This window comes from Adiantum capillus-veneris, chromosome 1, assembly GCF_014529385.1.
Source record: "Adiantum capillus-veneris isolate H3 chromosome 1, ASM1452938v2, whole genome shotgun sequence".
Taxonomy (NCBI): domain Eukaryota; kingdom Viridiplantae; phylum Streptophyta; class Polypodiopsida; order Polypodiales; family Pteridaceae; genus Adiantum; species Adiantum capillus-veneris.
In genome coordinates this window covers 18,578,287-18,604,959 of record NC_140931.1, presented here as the reverse complement: position 1 = coordinate 18,604,959, position 26,673 = coordinate 18,578,287, and the positions used below count along the sequence as shown (strand labels likewise).

The 26,673-nt window shown below is 38.2% G+C and overlaps 1 protein-coding gene across 1 annotated transcript; it reads left to right on the top strand.

Annotated features, from left to right (window-relative positions):
- Positions 1-115: 115 nt before the first annotated feature.
- LOC147464385 (uncharacterized) lies at positions 116-16,879 on the top strand. The gene is made up of 8 exons (XM_086525770.1): positions 116-179; positions 298-372; positions 802-867; positions 952-1,062; positions 12,768-12,778; positions 16,079-16,102; positions 16,454-16,536; positions 16,753-16,879. The coding sequence occupies exons 1-8, from the start codon at positions 116-118 to the stop codon at positions 16,877-16,879; spliced, it is 561 nt and encodes a 186-aa protein (XP_086381896.1).
- Positions 16,880-26,673: the final 9,794 nt, after the last annotated feature.

Genomic DNA, 26,673 nt, shown 5'->3' with positions numbered 1-26,673 from the left:
CCATGCATAAGCTCACTACTTGGGAGATGGAGGCATGTCCATGGTGGATATACATGGCTTCTAGGCATGTATTGGCGAGAGAGAGAGAGAGAGAGAGAGAGAGCTTCACGATACTATGAGAGTTGGTGGCACATCCATCGATGTGCCTCTCCCTCTTAGAGTGGACGAGGTTATATCCGGTAAATGGCTACTCAAAATAGCCTCAAACATAATTTTTCTAAGAGCTTTAAATTCTCTTTTTCCTAAAGTTATTTGTTATACATACCGGTAATATTGTGTTTCTTTGGTTTTTTCAAGCTACAAATACTTCTCGCAAGGGAAAGGAGGTAATTGTTGAGACTAGGGTGGATGCAAACATGGAGATCATGGTGAGCTTTCACTTGCGATGCAATTGTTTGTTTCGTTTATTTATTGGAGTTAAGTCACTTTGTACTACCTCTTGTATCGCAGTACCTCTTGGGGAGATTGTTGCAAAGAAAATCATTTCTTTTGTCTACATCGTTGATACTCCCTTGTCTTCTCTGTCCTCATTGCCTGACTCACGATGCATGGCCATTTTTGGGGACTACATAGCCATTGTTGCTGCTGATTTTAGGGCCGGTGTTCGACATCTGGCATGGATTCGTGTTCATGAGCACATGGGATGTGCACGCCTAGATGGGACCTTGTGTGTGCGTGGTGGGAGAACAGTCTCATGGGCTGCTGATTTTATTTTTTTGGATCTTCCCTTTGGTGGTTCCCCATTAGCCTCCCCTGTTGTACCCCTTTGGGATTTTTGTAGCGCGGATCATGTTCGTGCAGGCATGCAACTTGCATATTCAAGTTTGTCAGACTTAGGGTGGTTGTTGATCATGGTCTCTATGGCAGGTTTTTGCTTCATTCATAATTTTATACAATACTTGTTGATTTTTGTTGTGTGTTTTCTATTGTGACTTTTGAAACCTCTTGCAGGAGATACCATTGGTTGGGTTGAGAGATTTTGTCGTGCATCAGAGATGGATATTCATCGTCGCATTGTGGTCCTCCATCATGGAGCTTATGGTTATGGTAACAACTTTGGTGGTCAGATTGAGATAATGCTCTTCTACATATTAACGGGTTAATTTTATTTGCGAGTTAATCAATTCGTGTTTTTTTGCTACAGGTGATGCTTTTTCGAGTTTATAGAAGCATGGATTCCACTCATATATATGCTCTCTAAGGTGGCGTTGTGGTATGTTAAATAAGTACCGAGGGAAGGAGAGAGAAGAAGGATTAGACGGAGAGAGAAAAACATACTTGTGAAATAGAGATAGGATCGGGGTGTGAGAGTACCGACAACGAGAGAGAGAGAGAGAGAGAGAGAGAGAGAGAGAGAGAGAGAGAGAGAGAGAGAGAGAGAGAGAGAGAGAGAGAGAGAGAGAGAGAGAGAATGAGGGGAGAGAGGGGGAGAGAGGAAAGATAGGTTCAAAATGAAAAAAGTCCAGCTAAAGTTTGGGCAAGAAGGTTCTCAAGCCGATTCAAATTATTTCATTTAGTAACTTGGTATAGAATTGTTTATGTGTTGGTTTAATGTATATATTTTATAAATATCCTACATTTTAATTGAGATGAAAGTGGAGTTAAGTAAAAGTGGAGTTTTGTTGTGAAGAAGGAGGTTGTGTGCACGTTTTCTACTCACGTGTGTGTGTGTGTGTGTGTGTGTGTGTGTGTGTGTGTGTGTGTGTGTGTGTGTGTGTGTGTGTGTGTGAGAGAGAGAGAGAGAGAGAGTGGGAGATGAGGGGGAGAGAGGAAAGATAGGTTCAAAATGAAAAAAGTCCGGCTCAAGTTTGGGCAAGAAGGTTCTCAAGCCGGTTCAAATTATTTCATTTAGTATCTTGGTATAGAATTGTTTATGTGTTGGTTTAATTTATATATTTTATAAATATCCCACATTTTAATTGAGATGAAAGTGGAGTTTTGTTGTGAAGAAGTAGGTTGTGTGCACGTTTTCTACTCACGTGTGTGTGTGTGTGTGTGTGTGTGTGTGTGTGTGTGTGTGTGTGTGAGAGAGAGAGAGAGAGAGAGAGAGAGAGAGAGAGAGAGAGAGAGAGAGAGAGAGTTTGCCTATTCATATGCGTGTGAAAAGGTTCCAAAGCCGGGTCCACAAATAATGTTTTCCGAGCCCTTAGAGAGGCAGTTAGTGGTGGTTACTCATTGCACTATTATATGCCTATAGTATTCATAGAAGAATAATAATCATAGTGTTTCCCGAGCCCTTAGAGAGGCTGTTAGTGTTGTCTACTCATTGCACTTTTAGATGCTTATAAATCTTATAGGGGAATAATAATCGTAGTGACAAATCATGCATATTTTATTGCACACCCCACTTTAAAAGTTAGTGGTGGAGTAGTAGACGATTATAATATTCATATTGACAAATCATGCATATATTATTGCACGCTCCAATTTAGCAGTTAGCATATGCTGCGTGGGACCCCTCATGTCACTAACACATGCCACTCTTCCATCACTATCAATGCTTTTTGAGAGCATGGTGCTTTAGCCTATATAAATGTTACAAGGCAAGCACCATATGCTGCACAAGTGAATCGGAGGTGCTAATCAAGAGAGATTTTTTCATTTTCCCTGTACTTATACAATGCCTATAGGATATGCAACTACTGGTAATGAGGTAGTTGCAAAAATCCATGAAGAGCTTCACAAACTCCCCCCCAACGCACCCCTTGAAGAAAAGAAGACGTTTACACAGAGAGAGCGTGACACAAACAAGGCGATCCGGATGTTCAACCACCTTAATCGCGCTCGCAACACAGGAGACCAGGAACTCAATGATGGATTTGAGACAATGCGAGAAGTTCTGGGCAAGTGAGAGACATGGGGGTATATAGATAGCTCTCGAAGGGCCGCTTTACAGGCGGAGATTGACCATTTGCTTGTCTGCAAACGCACAATCAACCTGGTCGACATCTCTGGCTCTAATGTGGTTGAAGATTGAGGCAAGATTTAAATAATTATGCACTAAATAATATAGTTAAATAAATATGCACTAGCACATGATAAATTGTACTAGTGTGATGCAAGTTGTACTGTGTGTGTGTGTGTGCAGGTTTGATTCCCTACCTAATCATGTAAACAACTTATTTTAATTATATGATGCTTATTTTAACTATATGATGGTGTTCCACTCTTCAGTGCCTTGGCGAGAATAATTCATATGTCTCTGTCTGACTTATTATTATTGAAGTAGCTGTGATACTTTTAATCGGCCTGGTCTACTAACACATCTTCAAGATCTGTCATAATTTAGGGTATTGTTGATATCTTGTAGCTAAACTGAACCGTCAAATGTAACTACAAGCTGTTTGAAAGCCAAATGTAAAGAAAATCTATGTGAGTTTTTTATATAATGCAAGAAAAAGATGAGCATGTCTTTAGTATTTACCCTACTTTTAGTAGAATATACTTTCCTGTCCATGTAGGTGTTGTGCGGCAAACAAGGATGAATGCCTAATAAGCCAATTTGAAACTAGGAATCTAAAAAATATTGATGGTTGTACTTTTTTGGGCAAAGACCTCAAAGTAATGATACACGCATAGACTCTTGCATATAAAATAGTAATTAAGAACACTTTACTGAGTTGAAGAACTGCATACGTACATAATCACACACATATAAATAACTATATATATTGTATAAACAAGTACTTAAAAACACTTTACCGAGTTGAAGATCTCCTTACGTACATAAACACACACATATAAATAAATAAATAAAAAGATATTATATATATATAATATAAATATTATATATAAAACTATATATATTCTTAGACCGACAGTGTAAAGAAATACTGACAAGCAAATGAAATTTTGACAGCATAACAACGTGAAAAATAAAAATAAAACCATTCCATACTTGCTTCTGTGAAAGCTTGCCTAACTTTTGTTAAGCTTTCCTATTCTTTACTTGCTTCCGTGAAGCTTGCCTAACTTTTGTGTATGCATGAAACCATGATTATGTTTCTAAACATGAACAAAAAGCATGATTATATTCACAAGCAATCAAAATTTCGACAGCATAACGGCGCGAAAATACAAACAAAAAAATTTCCCATTCCATACTTGCTTCCGTGAAGCTTGACTAACTTTTCTGTATACGTGAAATCATGATTATGTTTTCAAACATGAACAAAAAGCATGATTATATTGATAAGCAATCGAAATTTCGGCAACATAACGGTATGAAAATTCAAACTAAAAAAATTCTCATTCCATACTTGCTTCCGTGCAGCAGCGAATGCTCACGGGAAGAAGAAATTACATAAGCAAAAAAGCATATGTTGGTATATTACTTTGGTAAATCCAAAGCTCTCAACAAACTTCTATCTAGTATAATAAATATGAAATCATGGCTGAATTGATAAGGACGATCAACACCAACAACATGTCTTTAGTAATACCAAAAAAGTGGCACCCAAACACCATGGTCACACGTCGTTCCATAAAAATCACAAACTAGAAAAAATGATAGATAATACCAATGTTGATGTCAATCAAGGGCAATGTGATCCGGGCTCATATTGTTGCTAATCAGTCTCCTCATCGCTATCTGCATCAACTGCTGAAATAGCACGTACACATGGAGCCTTGAAGCGTGAAAGATGTTGATGGAAGACCTCTGGATCACTATCTATGCAGAGACAGTGTCTAGACAACTCAACACAAACATTGCCCAAGCCACCACATCCAAAAAACATATCAACAATGTAGGTGTGCTCCGCAGTAAATGTCCACACAAGCCAGCTAAAAAAAGCAAAAAATATGCGTATTTTTACTTTATGTAACATAGTCCAATAACGCATAGTAGGAAGCATATATTCTTACCGAAAGAAGTCAAGGCTACGCTCGGCGGCACCTCTAAGAGCGTGTTCTCCAATGTACTCTCCGTCGGCGCGCTCCACCAGTATTCCAGACTTGGCATCGAAAGAGTTGTTGTCCACGCTCTCTCCATCTCGTCGATCGTAGATAGGACGTTGACCCTTACGATAAAACAATCCTAGCAATAGTGTTTCCACCTACAAATTACAATTAGAATGTGATCTAATTGAAGAAAACTACAAGCATGATTTTCAATCAACAAATAAATTTACTTACTCTCTCAATCTCAATGGTCTTTCGCACATAACCATCGGGGATCAAAATAAGGATGGTGTGCATCATTTTGAATCCCATCTCGATGGCATGGCTAGACACAATGCCAAAGTGATCAGTGGAGCTTAGGGTGATGTACCACCCATTGTCTGCCACATACTTTGAAGCTATTACGGCCATTTTCTTACTTAATTTTTGAGAGAATTGATTCCATGGAGGGACCTTCATAATACGCATTGTTAATTTAATTAAAGTTCCAAAACTATCATAGACTGTCGTTCTCTGAAGGATGCATACCTCGTTCTCTGAAAAATTTTCAACTTTAAAGTTTGTTGGAAAATCCGCAAACAAAAGAGAGGCCACTTCATTGCTCTTTTCCCCATCAACATGGGCTGAATGAAGAAAATCCAAGATCCTGCATACGATCAAATAAATGTAATTCAAACATTCACAACACACACCACACATAGTTAGTCTTTCTTTTCACATGTGTTTACCATTTCTCATCATCGAGAGAAATTTTGTAAACATCTACCATGTTCCCAATAACGTTCACATCACAATCTATGCAAGGCACTGCATAATCAAAAAATAAAATATTTCATCAAGAATTGTTGAGTAGAAAGAAAGTGACAGCTAGATATCTATACAAGCAAGTTTACCTGTGGATCCTTGAGCACCTTTTTGGTTCTTTTTGGGAGACTTCTTGGGCTTCTTGGATCTAACAAAATCCAATCGTTTCTTTATAGAGGAGATTGTACTATTGTTTACTCTTTTCGAAGAGGTGGCTTTCTTGGAAGCTGAGCCAATCTCCTCAATACCATTTTCATTTCTTTCAAGAACGTGCTCTAAAGCAAACAAAAATATATTTCTCACAAACATAATCTAAATAGTATGAGCACTTTAACAATTTTGTAGTTTTTATAAATGCCAAAAATAACCTTTATATAAGTTCCCTTCATCACGTGGGTAGGTGCCTTGAGTGTAATCTAGCCACCAAGGGCAATACTCAATTTCCCAAGCAATCAAACCATAATCTCTCATCCATAGTGGATACATACACTCCTCACAAGAGAGGTCCCTCCAACTTTCAATAGCAATTGGCAACTTCTCCAACAAAGTTTGATCGTAAATCTGAATTAGCCATCTACATAAAATGCAGTTAACTTTATTTGAGCTCCTTTCCTAAGTGACTTATTTATTATACAAACTCTAAGTAAAAAATAGAATAACAACCATAAAGATATCAATTGTATTACCTGAATAATACTCTCCTTGAAGATTCCATAAGCCCTGGAATTTTTTCATCCGACTCTTTTGTGTTGAGCTTACTCCAAAGCTCCACAAAAGCTTTATCAATGTGGTCCCTCAATTGGTGATGAAACCATGCTTCAAAGCCCTCCGGCATTTCTTCAATCATTTTCCCTTTGATCCTCAAGCATTGCTTCAAGATACTTCCCCAATACCACTCTTTACGCGAGTACATTCTAAATTTCATTGCACTAATATAACGCTCAGAAGTAACATCATCTACACGGCAATGCATCAAAGAGTACAATATTTACTTTTTCCTATAGAACAAACAATAAACAAACCATAAATGCATTGATTCATTTGATGATTTCATGTGTATTTTTTATCCAAAAATTACTACCTCTCTGGTGATATTTTAGAAGTTGCCAAAGAGTGGACTTTGTCTCTTGTAAGGCCCACTTGATCCTTTTCTCTTATCCAATTGAAGTTAAATAATAAAGAGAAGAACCCTTGGCCATTGGCGGGGTTGGCAATGGCCAACATCTATGTTACATTAGCACGAGATCAAATCAAATCAATTTTTCAATCAAATATATCAAATTCAAATGACATGCCAACTTACAATTTTGTAGAAATTCAAACATAAACGGGGAGAGGAGAAAGTGTTTACCTTATAAGCTCTTTCTTTGAATATTTTTTCTACTCTTCCTCGAGCAACCATTTCCTTTTCTGGCAGTGAAATCGAGGGATCATTGATCTCTTGCATCTCTTTGATAAGAGACAAATCAAAGTCTTCCTTTTGTAGAGCAAATGAAAAAAAAAAAAGTAAGATTTTACAAAATAATGTCAAGCTTTAGAAATTACATAAAAAGTGTACTTTAAGGCAAAAAAATATACCTTCCATATGAGCATTGCTAATAAAAGAGCAGGAGCATTGTACCAACTCCCTTTAGATGCCTTCTTCTCACAAGCAAGCTCCACCTCTATCCATCGAATCCAATCTTGGGGAAAGTATTTCATTAAAGAATCTTTGCTTGCCACAACCAGTTTTTGGAACAAGAAGATCTCCTGCCCAAAATTTGTGCTCACAGTGGTTCTACCAATCCTAAACCACAATATCTTAAATTAAATGGCAGTAGAATGACATCGATAAAGTAATAGCAATAACGTTCAAAACAACAAATGTGCTTACTCATTTTGAGAGTGCAAAGCTAGCATAAGCTCCCCCTCTGCACTTCTATCAACAAAGACAAATTGACATTTCACAGAACAATGTCTCCACTTTATCATTGAAAATTCTACAACAACAAAAAAGAAAATTAGAAAGCATAGAGTAATACAAGTCAACTTTACATTAAACAAAAAAGAAATCACTTACGTGTTTTTATTAAGCGCATCCAAGTTTTCAAACGGTGATTACCATCCCAAATGATAAATTTTTTTCCCCTTAAGTCTTCCCACTCAAGGGGAAGGGAATTATCAAAATCATCGCTTATTTCTCGCCAAATAGGCCCCCATTCATCTTTGTCTAAGTCGGAAACATAATGTTGATCATGGCCTGGCTTCTTAAATGACACAAGAAATGGAGCTCCAAGCACACTGTATCTAGACATCTCAAACCTTTTCACCAAGCCCTCAGTGCCTGGACCCACCGCTCTAATGGCTTCATTTTCCATCAATCTGCAAAGAGGAATTCGAGGAGGTTCCCCACCTCTCTTTACAATAAAACCCTCTACAATCTCCTCCAATATTCGACCATGAACATCCTTTCCGAATACTGTTGGATGATCGGGAGGTTTAGCAACAATTGTTGTTGCTTCAGACACGCTGTGAGCCACCAATTCACCTTGTGTAGCATGAATATCTATGAACACCTCTGCTTCATGCACATCACTCAATATATCCTCTTCTTCATGCACATCACCCAAAATATCCTCCTTTCGATGGACATTGGAAGAAGCAATGGAAGATTGTGCATTGGCCCTATGCCCTGTAGTGCCAGACCTTAATGTGTATCCTACTCCTACAAGCAAAAGACAATAAGAACACAAATAGTTTAGTGAGTATGATGAGACAAAAGAAAAGAAAACAAATAGCTTAATGTATTTGAACTTACTTTGAGAGATACCTGTCCTGCCACATTTAGATGGTGTACGAGCCATAATCTATTAACCACAAACAACAAAAATCTTCTTAGCAATGACAATACAAACATAAAATTCTAAATTTCGGCAGCATAACGGCGTAAAATGCAAATTAAAAAAAAAACCATTCTCAACTTGCTCATGGCAAGGAAAAATACAAATCCACTTTGACATTTGTATACCTCTTCTCTACAACGACCTGTTCTTACATCATTGTAATTGTTACTGTAAGTGTGTATGCAAGTGTGTTAAAGTGTGTGAATGCAAGTGTTTATATGTGTGTGTGTGTGGATGCATGCATGATTGTGTGTGTGAATGTAAGTGTAATATGTGTGTCTTTATGCATGATTGTGTGTGTGTTTGTGCTATGTATGCAAGTGTGTTGATGTTGTGAATGCAAGTGTTTATATATGTGTATGTGTGTATGTATGCAAGTGTGTTGATGTTGTGAATGCACGTGTTTATATATGTGGGTGTATGTATGTATGTGTGTGGGTGTATGCAAGTGGATGTGTGCATGATTATGTATGTGTGAATGTAAGTGTAATATGTGTGTGTATGCAAGTGTGTTGATGTTGTGAATAAAAGTGTTTATATATGTGTATGTGTGTATATGCTTGACAATACAAATATAAAATTCTAAATTTCGGCAGCATAACGGCGTAAAATGAAAAAAAAAAAAAAAACCATTCTCAACTTGCTCATGGCAAGGAAAAATACAAATCCACTTTGACATTTGTATACCTCTTCTCTACAACGACCTGTTCTTACATCATTGTAATTGTTACTCTAAGTGTGTTTAATATGTGTGTATGCAAGTGTGTTGATGTGTGTGAATGCAAGTGTTTATATGTGTGTGTTTGTGTGGATATATGCATGATTGTGTGTGTGTGTGAATGTAAGTGTAATATGTGTGTGTCTGTATGCATGATTGTGTGTGTGTTTGTGCTATGTATGCAAGTGTGTCGATGTTGTGAATGCAAGTGTTTATATGTGTATGTGTGTATGTATGTAAGTGTGTTGATGTTGTGAATGCAAGTGTTTATATATGTGGGTGTATGTATGTATGTATGTGTGTGTATGCAAGTGTAATGTGTGTGCGTATACATGACTGTGTGTGTGTTTGTGCTATGTGTGCAAGTGTTTTGATGTGTGTGTATGCAAGTGTGTATCACTGTGTGTGTGTGTGAGTGTGTGTGTGTGTGTGTACTTACCTACGCACGCTCGCCCGATCCACCGGAGGAGGTCCAATGGAAGCTCCATTGGAGCTCCTCCATGCCTTGAAAGGCATGGTGAGAAAGCAGCGCGCGCTGCCCTCTCACCATGCCTTTCAAGGCATGGAGGAGGTCCAATGGAGCTCCTATTGGAGCTCCCCCTTGCCTTGAAAGGCATGGTGAGAAGGCAGCGCGCGCGCTGCCCTCTCACCATGCCTTTCAAGGCATGGGGGAGCTCCAATACGCGCGCTGCCTTCTCACCATGCCTTTCAAGGCATGGGGGAGCTCCAATAGGAGCTCCATTGGACCTCCTCCGGTGGATCGGGCAAGCGTGCGCAGGTAAGCACACACACACACACTCACACACACACACACACACACACACACACACACACACACATGAGTAGAAAATCTACACACACACACACACACACACAGTACCTTGTCTTCTTTTACTCCTTCTTCACAGCAAAACTCCACTTTCTCTTCACTACACTTTCATCTCCTTCTTCACAGAAAAACTTCACTTTCACTTCACTCCACTTCAATCTCAATTAAAACTCCATTTAAACTTCACTCCACTTTCATCTCAACTACTACTTTTTTCACACACACCATATATTACAAAAATGATATTGTGGTATAAACACTCACACACACACATTCATTTATATATATATATATGTATATACACACACAAAGATATACACAAAATGGATTCATATATATAGTTTTACTAAAAAAATACTATGTTTTTTACACACACACACACACAACCATATATTTAAAAAAATGATTGTATGTGTTTGTGTGTATAAAAAACGTAGCATTCTTAAAGTTAAGTTATGCACACACACACACACACACACACACACACACACACACACACACACACACACAAAATGGAAAAACTATGTGCACAGTTAAATATCTTATGTGCACATACACTCAACTTAAATATCTTAACTTTAAAAAATACACATACACTCAACTTAAAAATATCTTAACTTAAACTATGTGCACATACACTCAATTTTAAAAAATGCTACGTTAAATATCTTAATTTTAAAAAATGCTACGTTAAATATCTTAACTTAAACTATGTGCACATACACTCAGCTTAAATATCTTAACTTAAAAAAATGCTACGTTGTTTACACACACCCACAAAATCATTTATACACACGCACAGTAATGTATATAACTTAACTAAAATAATTATATATACACACTACCAAAAACACACACACACATATATAAAATGGCAAGATGGAATCATATATATAATTTAACTAAAAAAATTGCTACGTTTTTTATACAAAGTCAGTCATATAGAATGTTATGTTTTTTATACACACACTCACACAATCATATATATATATATACACACACACACACACACACACACACACACACACACACACACACACAAAAGATGGAGACCCTATTAGACTGCATTAAATGCAGTCCTTGAACCACCATTTAGAAATTAAATGGCCCCTCAAATTTGATGACATATTCCACTGCACATATATTCACAACCGTCATATATTAAATGCACTTCTTCAATTATGATTTTCATTATTCTTTGAGCCGTCACAAGATCTTATGCACCTGTCTTTTCGTCTATCTACCAATCTTTCACTTTCATTAACCTTCACATCTTTCATTAACTTTCACCAGTTTCATTAACCTTCACTTTATCTTTAACTTTCATTAACCTTCACCACCTTCACTTAATCCACCACAGTTTTCTCGCATCTCCACCCTGTAATCTATTGCTTGAGAGAATATGTCCAATATGAAAGTAACAATAACTTGGAAGGTTGGTGGTCAGATAGTCAACCACGACATTCAGTTGAAGGGAAACTCATTGTTGCTTAGTGCTTACTATTTGCAGAGTTTACTGCCTCCATCCTACCATTTTCAGTCACTATCTGCTCTTATTGAAAGTGATTGTGGCCTAACAAAAGTCTTGCTACAACCACAGTGGGATATAGAAGGTCATCAGCATTTCTTAATAGATGGTTCTTTTTCGAGCTTGTTTGAGATGCTTCATTCAGACACATTTATACAGGTATCTGACAATGAGAAAGGAAATGACAAAGAGATATCTGAAGATGTTTTAAGCATTGTGCATCTTGAAAGTAGTGGTGACAATATAGGACAGCTCAAAACTCATTCAATCGTCATTTGGATTCAACAAAATCTAGGGGCAAAAAAGTTAAATGATCTGTTAACATTATGTGGAGCTCCTTTGCAAGTTGCTGAACTTCCACAACATTATGATGGAAATTTGTGTTTTGAGTTACCTGCGACTCAGGATAAAACAAAACAAATGACAGGGATGGAACAACACTTTGATGGTCACTTGTGGACTCGCCCATCTGTGACAACCATGGCAATAGCATGCACAATTCGTCTAAGCCACTGTTTGGGATTCATGCAGTGCAATTATTCAACGTGTCCTCATTATATTAAGGAACAAGAATTCAATAGTAGAGATTTTCATGGATATTTGAACAGACAGGTGAAAAAGGACTACCTTGCAATGGAAGAGAATACAACAATAACTTGTCATTATTGTCAGAAGGTTGTTACTTGTGTTGCTGCTTGTCCCTGCAAAATCTATTATGTTTTGCCTAGAGATGGTACAATGTCGCGACTGGAAATACATGTTGGTAAACATTGTCATAATGTTAAGGCAGGAACCTCTAGGGCTGCTATTTCAAGAGTGTGGAAACTGGTAGGTGCAGTACTAAAAATAGAAAAGGGTGGCCCAAGAAAAATTCAAATGTTGGTGGCTCAACAACTTGTTCTTCACTCCTTGACTGGTGAGGAAGCTGAAGCTACATCCGATGTACAATTCAATGATTTTTTGGAAGAAATGATGCTACTGGTTCAAACCAAAGGGTAAGAAAACTCAATTTGGTTCCTTGAATTTGTTAATTTTTTAACTATTATAAATTTAGCCTTCTTGTGATGCATCGTGTAGGTTTTCTTCAATTGTTTCAAAGGAGAGGAAGAGTCAAGGTGCTGTTATTGGGGATGGATATGATAATATTTTATTGCTTCAAAAAAAGTGCATGTTTCCTTTTTTTCATGGGAGTAGATTTCCTGGACAGGGTGAAGAGGATGACAAGTGCTTCCTATTTAAAATGTCCACTACAGGACCAGGTTCTGGGATTGATCTAGTAAATCGGATGAAAAGAACTGAAATTGGTGACTTGAGAAATGCGTGGGTACATTTTGATTTTACCCATAGAATAGATGGATGGGCAACAATGTCATGCTCAGTTTATGATCCAAGGTAATCTTTAAGTATTTAAATATCTCGTATTTTTTTATCATTAAATAAAAGAAGATGTGTGAAAATGTTTATGTTGAATATCTTGCAGCATACGATCACTACAAATAATTGCTATATGTGAAACTAAAGAGGAGGATGCAAAGACTCAAGTTATTTTTTGGGAGAGCCTTAATTCAACAATGGAAAAGTACGGACATGGTGCAGCTAACTTTGCAGGTTTTATGTCTGATGAAGCTGGTGCAAATTGGAATGCTATTCGAACAGTCTTCAATGGCGGGCCAGATAATATCATGGAGGGACGTGAACGATCATGCCTATTTCATTGGGAGCAGAGTCTCCACAAATATGCTAAAAAGTGGATACCTCAACATCTAACAAATCAACACATTGATATGTGTGAGGAATGGAGAGCTTGTAAAACCATTGTGATTGCATCTCAAAAGGCACTTTCAATTCAAAAGTGGTGGAGACAACATCTATCTATAGAGAGCATCACAAGAGTGAGCAGATGGTTTAAATGGTGGGAGCAACGAATTTCACACTGGGGAGGAATTGGAACAGATGTAAGTACCTTTATGACAATCTATATTTTTAGAAAAATTTCTTTTTATACATGAAATTTATAAATTATAATTCATGTTTTTTTGCATTTCATAGGGTGGTCTAAGTCCGTGGGAGCGGGCACAAATTCCCAATGTTAATTTATCAGAAAGTGTACATGCCAGTTGGTTAGCAGGTGAAGGTGGAAAGAGAAAAATATCCTTGTATGATGCATGTGTAACAGATGTTATAAACTCATATATTCAATGTGCAAAGCGTTTGGGATATACTACTGGGCGTTATATAGGAACGGGTCCCACAATGGAGACCTTGCTTTCTCGAGTTGAATCTCAGCAAACTCCAACTCCAACCAACGTGGCCCATCTATTACACGAGGCTGTTGCAGGGACTCCCATGTATGCGCAGCCAATTTTGCATGGAGACAAAGAAACAGTACAACGCAAAAAGAGGGGCAGAACAGGAACAAGTAGCTCTCATCGTCCGGAATATGTCATGGAATCTAAGCAACGAAACCATCGCGGTCGACCAAAAAAAATCAAATTTGATACCCAAGGACCAGGTATTTCTAACATTCCACTGCAAATTAGTGACAATGATGATGATATTGGATCTCAAAAAGAAACAAGCACACCTTTGTCATCTCAAAGAAACAATGTGTTTGAGAGTGATGTGCCACGCACTCAGTGGGCCCTCAAGAGAATGCCCATTCAAAGTCAAAGAAAATGTTTTGGAACAGTAGGGAGAAAAAATTGTGACAATATCTTGCATAGTCGCTCAATTGGTCTTGTTGCTCCATGTATATGGTCCGAAAGAATGTTCAAGGGTAAAACAATCGAGCAATGGTTATGGTTTTGTAATCATGATATTTTGCATACCCAATCAATCAAAAGACAAGTCAAAGATTTACCTCCTACTCCAAATGTTTGGCCAGTAGCAAGAGGGACAGATATCTCCACACAGGAACTTGCCGCGCTGCATCAGAGTGCATTTCGGACAGAGAATTCAATGGTAAATCCACAACCTCTTGCTGGCGACTGCAAAGAATGTGGTGGTAGCTCGAGGAAGAAAAAGTGGAGGCATGGAATCTCTAAAGAGGCCATGAAGAAATTGGAAGCATGTAATAGTATGACAATTATATTTTTGGATGAAGTGAAAAGGTCTCAAGAGCATGTAATTTTTCGAGTTCTCACTGAAAATAGTTATGAGATTCATATAAAACAGAGTCCAACATGCACGTGTCCGGATTTTCAGAAGCGAGAGAATACCAACAAATCCTTTTTGGCATGCAAACATATGTACTATGTGTACACAAAAGTGCTCGGACTTGAACCTAAGGAGCACATGATTATTCATTAGCCAACCCTCTCACCAATGGACATCGCTTTTATTCTTGGACAACCAAGGAGGATTTCTCCCTCCATTTAATTACAACTGGTTTGGTATGCTTCTTTCACTCAACTAGAATATTGATCTATGATATGAAAGTGTTTTTCTGTATTTATTTTGGTTTATTATACTTGTGATTATTTATCTTGAAAAAACATTGTTTATGCAGCAAAGGATTTCAAACTTCAAGTAAAAGATATGAAGCATCTTGCAAGCTATTTGGGAGCAAATTACTTGCCTTTTAGAGTGACCATTACATTTATGGCGACTATCCTTTTTTGTACTCTAATTTTGATCTTATCCTGTGGTACTTTTTCGAATGTACTTACATCCTCAAACTTACGTTGTTTCAAAAAGCAATTGCTTGGGAAAAATAGTATTGTCTCTATCTGGCATTATTTTTGACTTCATCACATTTATATATGCTGTGGATTATATTTAACTCTGAAATTAGTGTTGTCTCTATTTTGCATGATTTTTTACTTTATCGCATGTTTATATGCTGTGGATTATTTGACTCTGATCACATGCGTTGCGAGCATATTTGACTCTAATGGCATGAGATGTGAAATGGTGATTTTATTTGTTTACATTTTTTCCGTCGTTATGCCCTCTCGGTCTCTCTCTCTCTCTCTCTCTCTCTCTCTCTCTCTCTCTCTCTCTCTCTCTCTCTCTCTCTCTCTCTCTCTCTCTCTCTGCGTAGTGATATACAACTCTATGATTTTACTTTCTCTCTCTAGAAGAGAAGTCACTCTCTCTCTCTCTCTCTCAAGGATTTATGATCTCTTCTTCCAATGGTAACTCGCATAAATACTATCTCTCTAGAATTTATACTTTCTCTCTCCGTCAACCACATATATATGGAGTCTTATGACGATTGAAGATTACATTAAATAGATACTTTATGCTATGACACATATTTGGTTAAAAAAACTCTAAAGATTGCTAAAATTGTCAAAAAAACTTGAAATGAAAAACTCGCAAATGTTAAATCCCCCATATTAACTTGTTTGTTTCTCATTTTGGTGTGTTATTATTATTGTGATTGTCCTCTAATTGTCTATGTGGTGGTGTAGTGTCATTGTTCTCTCTTACTTATGGTGCATAGGGTTGGCATGCAACCACCTTGCTTTGTGGTTGAGAGCACCCCACTATTCAATTGGCTTGGCATGCAGCCTTTGGATTCTTACATGATGCACCATCTTCCAGAGTCTTCTCTAGCCAGATAATCATCAGGGGAGCCATGGCGTGGTGGCTTGCAACGAAGTCACTCTTTTATTGCATGTTTTGTGGAGCTTCTTTGTAGGCCTGGAGGTCTTTGTTTGGAGTTGGGATGTGGTACAGCGCCCGTATTGGCAGCATGCTTAGGCAAAGGGCGGGTGTGTGCAGTAGTCGACATTGATGACACTTTGATTTCAGATTATGTGCAACCATTATTTCGCCCTAAAAAGCGAAGCAGAGAGGGAGCCTCCACCTCTCTTGATGTTGATGATGTGGGTGACATGCCTTCGCGTGTCAACCCCTTTGATCACTAGTGAGAGTCCACCTTACACTTCATTTACCCCACCTATTTTATGTTTCCATCATACTTTTATGCTATTTTGTCACTTTTTTGTATCATTGTTTAGTATTTGAAAATTATCTATAATGATTCAAACAACAATTTGACATTTCTTGTGCTTTTACGATGTAGATTTTGTATTGCTTGCATGTGGATTGTGAGACTTATCTTTTTCTTTTTGTGTGGAAGTGTGTTTCCAGTTTATGCTGAGGGAATTGCAAAAACCATGGCTGTTGATATACGATACGATTTTGACACCCACAAGAAGTGTCAGAGACGCAATGTCTTTATTGATGACGAGTGTGACTCTTCATAGTCACGAGATAGAACCATAACATTTCTTGTTGTCATTAGAGTGCAGAGGCACGACATGATGTTCTCTATATTCCACTAAATATTCCACTTGTTATCTTACAAATCTGAAGAAATCTCTATTTTTTTGTATAAGATATGGCAATTCTCTCTTAGTACAGTTTTAGAAACTTTGTAGATGTATGAGCATTGTTGACTTGCATTAGATTGCTCCGTAAAATTTAAAGTTAAAATAAAAATTATGGTGTTGAATGTAGTTGTGGATCATTGCATGGTTTGTAATAGCTTTGCTACTAGCTTGGATTTCTCATTGCTCAACATCAAGTATCAACTGTGCAAAAGAATCTAGAGTTTAATTTTGAACAATCATATTGCTACGATTACTTAGGGATTCAAGATCCTACTATTATTAAAGTAGGATCTTCATTCATCTTTCTTATCAAAGCCCATTTGGTTTCCTTATTCATTTGCTCGGATTTTCCTTCGCTCGAAAAATCTCGCTCACCACACGGTAAGACTCAGTAAGAGGAAGCACTGGTTCATGGTGAACCCCCTGCATGCGACCTTGTAAAGAGTCCATAGGCTGAAATTTAGACCTCATGGGCAAAGACTCCACCCCTAAGTGGCTCATTTTTCTCAGCTTTCACTCTTTGTTCCTTGCTACCTCCAATGCATCTTCATATGTCCTAGGATTCTTTAGCTCCACTCTCCAACGTATATTCTCCCAAAGACCACCAGCCAAGAACCTATCCTTCTTCATCATGTCAGGCGGGGGTACTTGTGGTGCTAAGGCCTTGCACATCCTCTCCCATGCCAATGAAAACTTACGTATGTACGCATCTACTGGCTTACCTTCCTTTTGCACCAAACCCTGTACTTCTTGCCACACTTTGTCAGGATCTTTTATCTTCACAAACTCCACTTCCAATCCATGCCTTAGATTGTCCCAACTCAATCTTACAGGTGGATCAGCCACACACAACTCCTCTTCAAATGCTTTGGACCAAACTCGTGTATCACTCTTCAAACAAATCTGGAGAAGACGTAACATCTGCGCCGGGTCATGAATCTGGTTGCTAATACATGCAACCTCCATCTTTTCTAAAAAGTCTTCTACATCTTCATCACTTCTTCCATGAAACTCTGGATAAGAGAAAGCCATGGCTACCCAAGTTACGATTATTTGAGAACCCCTTCAAACACACGTGCAAGAACCCAAAACTTTTGACTGACTCAATCCCCAGAAACTTCAATGGAGCTTGTCTTTAGGTAAGGACAAACACATGCACATCAAATGAGTTTTCATAGTTAATCATCGAAATTACAACAGGCAAAGGGCATTCTAGTATCTCTCTTAATCTTCTTGGCCCAAACATAAAGACTATGCGCTGCTGGAAAAAAATCTTCCTGGACGCATGAACATTTATCTGGATTCTTTGAGTTAAATGAAAAGGAGTGAATTGAGGGCCATTTTGATCATCCATTCAAGTCAGCCATGCCACTCCCAAGAAAGCACACTTGTCTTATCCACTGATTTTGCCAAAATTTCAGCAGCATAACAGCATAAATGGCTTAAAAGACCAAAAAACCAGCCATCACAACTTGGAAATTTTTTGAAAAGTAGAGCAGTGAGAACCCAAAATATAGACTGTATATGTATGCATAAACTGCCAACAATAGAACCCAAGCATCAAATAGGAATCACTAATACATAACCTATGGTGAGGTCACGAAAAGGGTGCTCCAGCCACCTGTATCATCGAAAGGATCTCACATTTGAGAATCGCCCAGCTCAATAAAACCTCACGCTATCGACCCTCTCACGAAGGCTTATGCAAATCGCGTATAGTCAAGTCTCAGAAATGGCTGGGACTGCCAAATAAAACCAAGTATGACTCCACAAAGGCGTACAATGGCAGTTTCCACAAGTAACGTAGAATACCAACAGACAATGCGCTCAAAAAGGCGCCAAATGATGCATACCCACGGCAACTGCAAGTGACTCCCATTATCAGTGTATCACTCTACTCCAGCTACATGTACCTGTGTGAATCACTGTACCTGTACCTGTCCCTGTAACCTATAACCTGTAATCCTGAATCTTGAAGCTTGAAGCTTAAAGTAGAAGGTACCCGAAGAAGATCCTCCGTGGGGGCACCAAAAGAATGTGAGCGGGATGGAAACACATACAACGCCTCTATAATGATCCGACACACACTCTTGGGATGATATAAACACACACTATGGGGCACCACTCGTCTTACACAACCCACCTGGCCGAGACTGGGAACACACCTATGGAGTGAGAGGAGAGAGACTACCCATTTACCCACTGCACACAGAGAGACACACACACACACACACCCCCAAAAAACTCAGCTCAAAAGAGGAAATTTTTTTATTTTTAGATACAATTGAGCTCAGGACAACACCAATGGGGCAAATAGCTCATACAATATGGGTAAAATATGCCAGATACAATCACAAATTGAAGGAGAAGCTTCGCTCATAGGAGAAACTTACACAGCCAAAACAATAAAACAATAGTGAGGAATTTGGCAAAATGGACAGAACCATCGCGTCCGGAACATCCCAAAACCCTAGTCTACAATGTCAAAGTGCTCAAATCCGACCTCGGAAGAGCAGTTTACAGCCAAAACAGGCTCCAAAAATAACAAAAACACAATTGCGGCTGTTCCTCCTCTTCTCTCCACGTTTTTACTGGTCTTCTCTCAGGTTTTTCAGTTCCCACACTTAGCTTTATTACTTGGGCACCCTTGGCCTTTTAAGTGACCTCAAACGGACCCCGAACAGGCCAACAAGTGGCCTCGCAGTGCATAGTTGTCACTCTACTGCATCCATCCACACACTTGGCACTCAACTTTTTCCAATAATGCATCCCGCCACCACGTGAAGTGACCCCAAAATATGGTCCTCATGATGATCTTTCTGCATAATTATCACAAGAAAGCACCCACATTGTGTCCGTACTTATCCACGTGCAAATATTGACCCCATTCGACCTCCTGATGCCACTAGATGCCATCTGACGCACCTACTTACCTCATGTCTTCGGCCCGTGGATAGCTTCCTCGAGAAGTTTTACGTGCTAAAAACTCCTCATTATTATAGAAAAAACACACTAGTACTGGTGATAGTGAGAATCGATGCACTATGTACATGCTGTCCTACCTGTACACATATGGGCCCCACGTAACCACCTCGCCCTGGAAAATGGGCAATTCTTTATTTTATGCACCATGCATGTGTATGTACATATGCGCAATCCCTTGCTCCAAAAAACTCATGACAACGTCATAGAAGCAGTAGAAACATTGTTTTGGTCATAACTAACAAACCGCTATGAATCAGCCAGAACTCTTTAAACCAGAGATAAAACACATTATTTAGAACATTTTTTCTCTCAGGTACCGTGTCAAAATTACACACGAGCTAAGAGATATGGTCAATAAAAAGCTTGATGTTCACTGCACTTGGGCAAAATTTTGGACCCTATGCTACTTTAAGAACCACTGTATAGATTCACCGGATGGGCAATACACATGTTGGGGTGCTACCTAGGGCGTTACCATATGACGTAGTGAGTTAACCAAGCCGTTTATGTATAATTTATGGTTTATATTGGTGAGCTGATTTCAAGTATTAGATGTCCATAAACTCATGTGAAGGTATATGGTTAGTCAATCCAAACCGCATAGGCAGTTATGAATAAAGTGGCTTTCTTTTTGTGTTACTGTTTGTTGTGAGAGTATCAAATGGGGAAAGTGATGTGATGGAGTGTTATTATATATTAGGGAGCTCACCTTGATGCATTGGTTTGAGGTCAAACACTTTCATTTTGCATGTTATGTATGCTCCCAAAAATGGTAAAAAGTTGTTCTTGCATATGTGCAAAGTTATGGTTTATGGTTGACCTAAGGGTCGGAGCTGTTTTGCATCATGTTTATGGTGATGGAATGATGTCATATGATGTATGGAACCTTATGGATATATGTGGATGCCTCATGTGCATGGGTGTGATTGCTTTCCACCTTTCTAGGTCAAAACTAGCTATATGTGCTAGAGAGGTGAAGTGCAGATATGATGCATCAACTTTGCATGATTAGATGTTGTAAAAATTGGATTTTTATATCATGTTTAATTGTTGGTCGGATTTATTTTATGCATGAAAAGCTCATGACTTAATAGTCATGTGTGTGGACTCCAATTGATTGCAGGGGATATGTTAAACTCCAAGTGTCGGAGTTGGTTCAGTGTGAATATGATTTGTGGATAAGGGTTGAGATTCCCTCATGGATTATGGTTGTGATTTTATGGTGGAAGCCGGTGTGACTCTTGATTTTTTTTCTGGATATGGTTATGCTGCCAAAATGTTTGCAGCCACGATTATTTTCTAAAGTGGTTATGAAGGATTGGTTGCACCTCACTCGAGTTGGGTGGAGTGCTCACCCATGTGATGTGATTGGATTATGGTTTATGGTTTTGGGATTAGATTATGAAGTGATTTGGATGGTTTATGGTAGACTTGTAAGGGTAGAAACCCTTTACAATCTAACTGCTTGGAAAATATTGTTTGTGCATATGGAAGGTGCTATTATGACTGGACTCACGTGTTATGTTTCTCATGGCCGTGTCGCTACAAGACTAGGATTACCTACATCGCTTAGCCTTAGATAAAAGGGTCGTTGAACTAGGGCTTTGTTGGATCGAGGGTGTTGCCTAGGTCTCCTTATTTTTGTTAGGCTTATCTCCACAGTAAGTGTGTTGGGGGTTGAACGACCTACACGGCTAAGATGTCATCGATTTTGCCTTGGCTTTTCCTAAACACCCGATGCTGGGTATCAAAGAGGGGTGGCACCTAAACTGGTATGGTTGGTGTTGATACCCTACCACCTACTGGTATTTGGGATCTTTTCAGAGCTCGGGTTCATGAAGGGAGGGCAAAGCGGCTTCAACTTGTGTCTGGCTTAGGTAGGTTGGAGGTGTTCTAGCTCGCTATCGGCCAAGTGAAATTCTCTATGTCCATAGTAGAGCAGAAGTGGGTGGGTGGACCAATCAATCCCTACATAGGGTCCAGTGCTCTGCTAGTTATTTTATCATATTCTTTTTGATGTTATGGTATACCCAGATTTGTCATTACATTAATACATGGTTGCATGTTTCATTTCGATGGGGCATTTAAAGTTTCTTTGTTGTCATTCTCTCATGTCTCTATGCACTCTATTTCACCCTCCACTATACTCTCTCTCTCTCTCTCTCTCTCTCTCTCTCTCTCTCTCTCTCTCTCTCTCTCTCTCTCTCTCTCTTTTCCCGCAATGTGGTGTACACATATATTCACCCTCCACAATGTATATTTTCCTTGAGTACGCTTTCATTTATAACACCCATTTAGGGGTAGCACTAGTCTTTCTAGGTGCCTCTGGATGCAATTCGACTCATGGACTAAACTCCATGCTTGGTCGGGTGCTGAGAAATCCTCTCCTATGCAAATGCTTCCGCAACTCTGATGTATATTGAAAACTGTATAAAGATGTAAATTGTATATTTTGTGCATAGACCCCTGGGGAGGGTATCTCTCACCTGGTATCAGAGCCGATGCTTAAGGTTGTGGGGATAGCCTAAAGCCTGATACTAGTCGGGTTAGTTATGCATCGTGCACACATTCATGCATAATGTTTGGAAAAGGATATTGTATTCATGATGCATCTATAAGTGACATTGGTTGGTCGTACGTGCTTGACTTGTCTCTTGAATGGAAGTATTTGGTTTGAGTTATGGTGAAGTGGTTGAAGTGTTCAACAATGGCATTATAATTTCTTTGAATGTTTGTTCTATAGTAACAAATGGCTCCCAGAGTGACGTTTGAATGCTTTAGCCAGGGGAATGAGGTTTTGGCAATAGTGCTCAACAATATGGAAACACGGTTATCAAGAGATGCAAGGGAACTCTTTTACTTAGAAATTGGGACCAAAGTCTTCAACATGCCAGGAAGCACAACTTGTTGGAAAATTGTTGACCGTAGTTACCTTACCCATCACCAAGAACCCTTCCGTCAATTCTTTATCTACATTGACGATAGTCGTAGAGACTCGTTTGCCAACCTCAGGCTACTTCAACTCCAAATGTGGTTAGGCATAGAAGACATGCTCTACTACTCGGCAATGCGCTCCCAAATGTTAAGGATTGCCAACTCTTGCTAGAGAAGTTTGAAGCTCTTACAATTGTCATAGGAAAATAAAAACTAGAAGATAACTATAGGCCACGTTGTCACATGAGAGGTCTAAGAGAATACCCTATCATGAGAGTTAAAAGAATATTTAGAGAGTTGGCTCCGAGATACCCATAAAACTGTAATGAAATCATACAAATCAAATTTTGATGAATAAAAGAGACATAAACCTAGTTTTGGTTCAAATGTGTACTAAGTTTTATCTCTCCTTGTCTTGTTTTTAGATGGATCTTCTTAATTGTCTAGATGAACTCCCAAGTGATTTTGCACAAAGGATCTTTTTCAATTACGCGGTCGGACTCAATATCCATTGGGGAATTGAAGTGGTTCGAGCTTCAAAGGGAACTAGATACTATCTTGTTTTGAACACTTATGTAGCATGGGAGTTATATGTTGAATCCCAACCCAAACATTGGACACAAGTGCTTTGGGACAAGGAACAGATCCAAGAAGGCGACGTCAAACTATAGGGATGTGTTCTTTACCTTAACGTATGTTTGGTTTTTGACATACCAAGTCAAGAGCTCATTCTTAGTAAGAAAGCCCTCATGCTAAACCAAAGATATGGCTTTTGTGAAAAGATCATAATCGAGTTTGGAAAAAGTCAAATTGTGGCAAACGATTATATCATGTACCTGAGGATTAGTTCAATAGAGTCCATGGACCTATTCTAAAATACAATCCTCTCACAATGTCACTATTACCTTTCATGACTACAAGGAGCACAGATACATTAGTGACTTTGCTCAAGGGAAAACAATGGCAATGAACTCAAGTAGATATTTCTACACAGATGATGTAAATGATCGACACGTGCATGTAAATTGCTTTAATGCAATACCGCCCAATGGATGTATCACAGGGAGAAGAATTGTACAAAAAGAAAGTTGGAATTTTAGTGCACAAGTTGAAGTTCTAAACTTTGAAACTTGAGATGTAAACAAATATAAGGGTAGAACCCCGATTGTAGGAACCAAAAATTGGTTCATAGGACCCTTTCGTATCCATGTATCTTCCTAAAGACACTGTGTATCTTTTTGGTTTTCTACGGTTATAATTTTTCTATATTTTGATAGGACTCATATTGTGTTAAGGTCATAATAATTGAGTTTGGATCTTGGTTTTATCATTCTAATCCAGAGGTCGTATCTAGGTTTTTCTTTTCCATCTTTACAGAGAGTCATTGTTCCCCCTAGAGGTATGCTTGCTACCTCTCATAAACAAAAAAAAGCATCAACTCATGATGTTCAAATCCTTTGGGAGCATGCATGACACAAGAAGCCTGAAGATCATGCTTGGTCAATTCGAGTAGGTGTTTTTGGGCATGATCAAACAATTATTGAACTTCTTATTGCTTTATGTTGTTGATGATAAAGGTCTCAACAATGAGGAAAGCGTTTTCAAAGTGGTAGGTTACTTGTTGATGTCAGATAAAATACCTCACACAATATCTTATATTTTCTTCTAGAAGGCAAAGAAAAACAAATTGTGAATGACAAAGAGAAGAAATATGCTTTCAAACTTTCTTTATAATTTCAGTTTTTAGTTTTGTTTATGAAGCTTTGTTACAAAAGTAGAGATAATCTTGTTACTTAACTTTTGAAAAATTAGATGCAAAATTTGGGGTTTGTAAATTATAAGCATGTGTTTTAATCACAATAGTGAAATCACAAAGTTTATGTTTTATTAATTGGTCAAAAATTGATGTGATTATGGGAATGTAATTTTTTTGAGTTAAACATGTGATTGTAAATTCGTCAATTCTCCATTTTTTTAAAGATCATTCATTGTTAAATGAAACATGACGTAGAAATTTTATGATTTTTTAGCCATAATTTTTTTTTTGAAAAAAATTTGCGAGCTTAAATGCTCATTTTTTTGAGTTTTTTGGGCTATTTTGGGTTTTTTTTGTGGCAGTCAAAACTACACCTCATGCCCTGTTGTAATTTTTGATACCGAGTGTTATATATTGTCATGTTTTTCATGCTTGTAAACTCATGCATCATGCTTACAATTGAACCGTACAGCATGATTCTACATGTTGCTGATATTGTGTACTTCTCCATATTCTAGTCTCTCTGACTCATTGCAAGCAAGAAAAATTAAGGCATTCTAATTCTCCATGATTTATATTTAAATTTCCGTTTTGAAGTTCATTTGAATTATGTTGTGAAGTAGTAAGGAATACCGAAGTCAAGGTAACAAGAGCTAATGCCATTAGCTCATAATGAGAGATTTGACAACAATAGATTGGAGATAAGTCACAATCATGGAGGAAGAAGTCATCACATTAGTTGTGTGAGGGGTTTGATAGATGAGAAAACAATCATTTTAAAGGGATTCCAAATCATGCAAGTGATGCATCTAATGTGTGAGCTTCAAGTGAGGTATTGAAGATTCAATGTATAAAAAGGCATGGGCATGAAGACTTGTGATGATGTAGTCATTGCATCATGGTCCTTAGCATCGTATTGCATATTGATTAAGAGCATGTATTTTGTAATGGCTATATGTTGGGAAAGATTAAGTACTCCTTTCTTCTAGAAGAAATGTTTGATGATGTAATGATCTATTCACATTAGCTTTTGAAAAGATGAAAATCGATAATGGAAAACAGTGACCAAATTTTGGGTAAGACCTATCTTTCACTATAAAAGTGTGCACCATCATGGGGGGTGTTAAATTTTAGTAGGTCTTTTGATTATTGTTTAATGTTTGAATATTTTCACTAATAAGGGCTTGTAATGAAAAAGGGACATGCCCCTTTGTGGGAAGACACAAGCATTGTGTATGGTGGCTTTTGGGAATGTAATGATGCAAAAATGAAGAAGGATGATCACGTTTCTTGTGTATCCATGGTGTTCTCTGTATTTTGTGTTTTTAGTTCTTCTTCAATAAACTAACTAGTTTGCAGTGTGTAGCAGAAAATAACATAGACATATTGAGCATTTCATTAGAACAGCTTCCTAATGAGCATAGCAAGACTGCTTGGATGGAGAGAGCAACAAAATCATAACACCTAAATAGATAGGCATAAACAATACTTCAAAAAGAGAGAGAAATTAAGCTATTGAAAACAGTTGAGGACCGATTTTACATGAAGCCGGTCCCCCCTCCAAAATGCTTTATATTATAGGTTTCCCCCATCAAGGGAGATATTTTATAATACAATACTTTGTGTTCATGCAATAACTTGCTGGTGCAATGAAGATGGAAGCTTCAAGCACCAAGCTCACACTTGAAAACACAACATTAATCTCCTCACAGTCTTAGACCCAAGACCTCACACACCTTTGAAGATGGTGAGAGCTAGCAAGGTATGAGAGCAGATCAAGAGGAAGAAGGAGTATCCTTACGAGAAATAAGTATGTCTACTCACATAATCACTCATAATAGACTAGCATAGCTTAGTAATTAGCATGGTAAAGGAGATGAGCATGCATTGGAACTTGGCTCTTGGTTGGATTTGCATCACAAAGCCAAGAGTTCTTGGTGTAGGTCTCCCTTCTCACAAGCTTGGAGTAGATGATGAGATTTCCATTAAAGCT

What these genes read in the sequence shown, in the direction of transcription:
- LOC147464385 (XM_086525770.1), top strand. Translation starts at nt 116, where the DNA reads ATGAGAGTTGGTGGCACATCCATCGATGTGCCTCTCCCTCTTAGAGTG. An exon ending in AGTGGACGAGGTTATATCCG is followed by an intron (nt 180 to 297) that starts GTAAATGGCTAC and finishes GGTTTTTTCAAG; the next exon opens with CTACAAATACTTCTCGCAAG. An exon ending in AAACATGGAGATCATGGTGA is followed by an intron (nt 373 to 801) that starts GCTTTCACTTGC and finishes ATGTTCGTGCAG; the next exon opens with GCATGCAACTTGCATATTCA.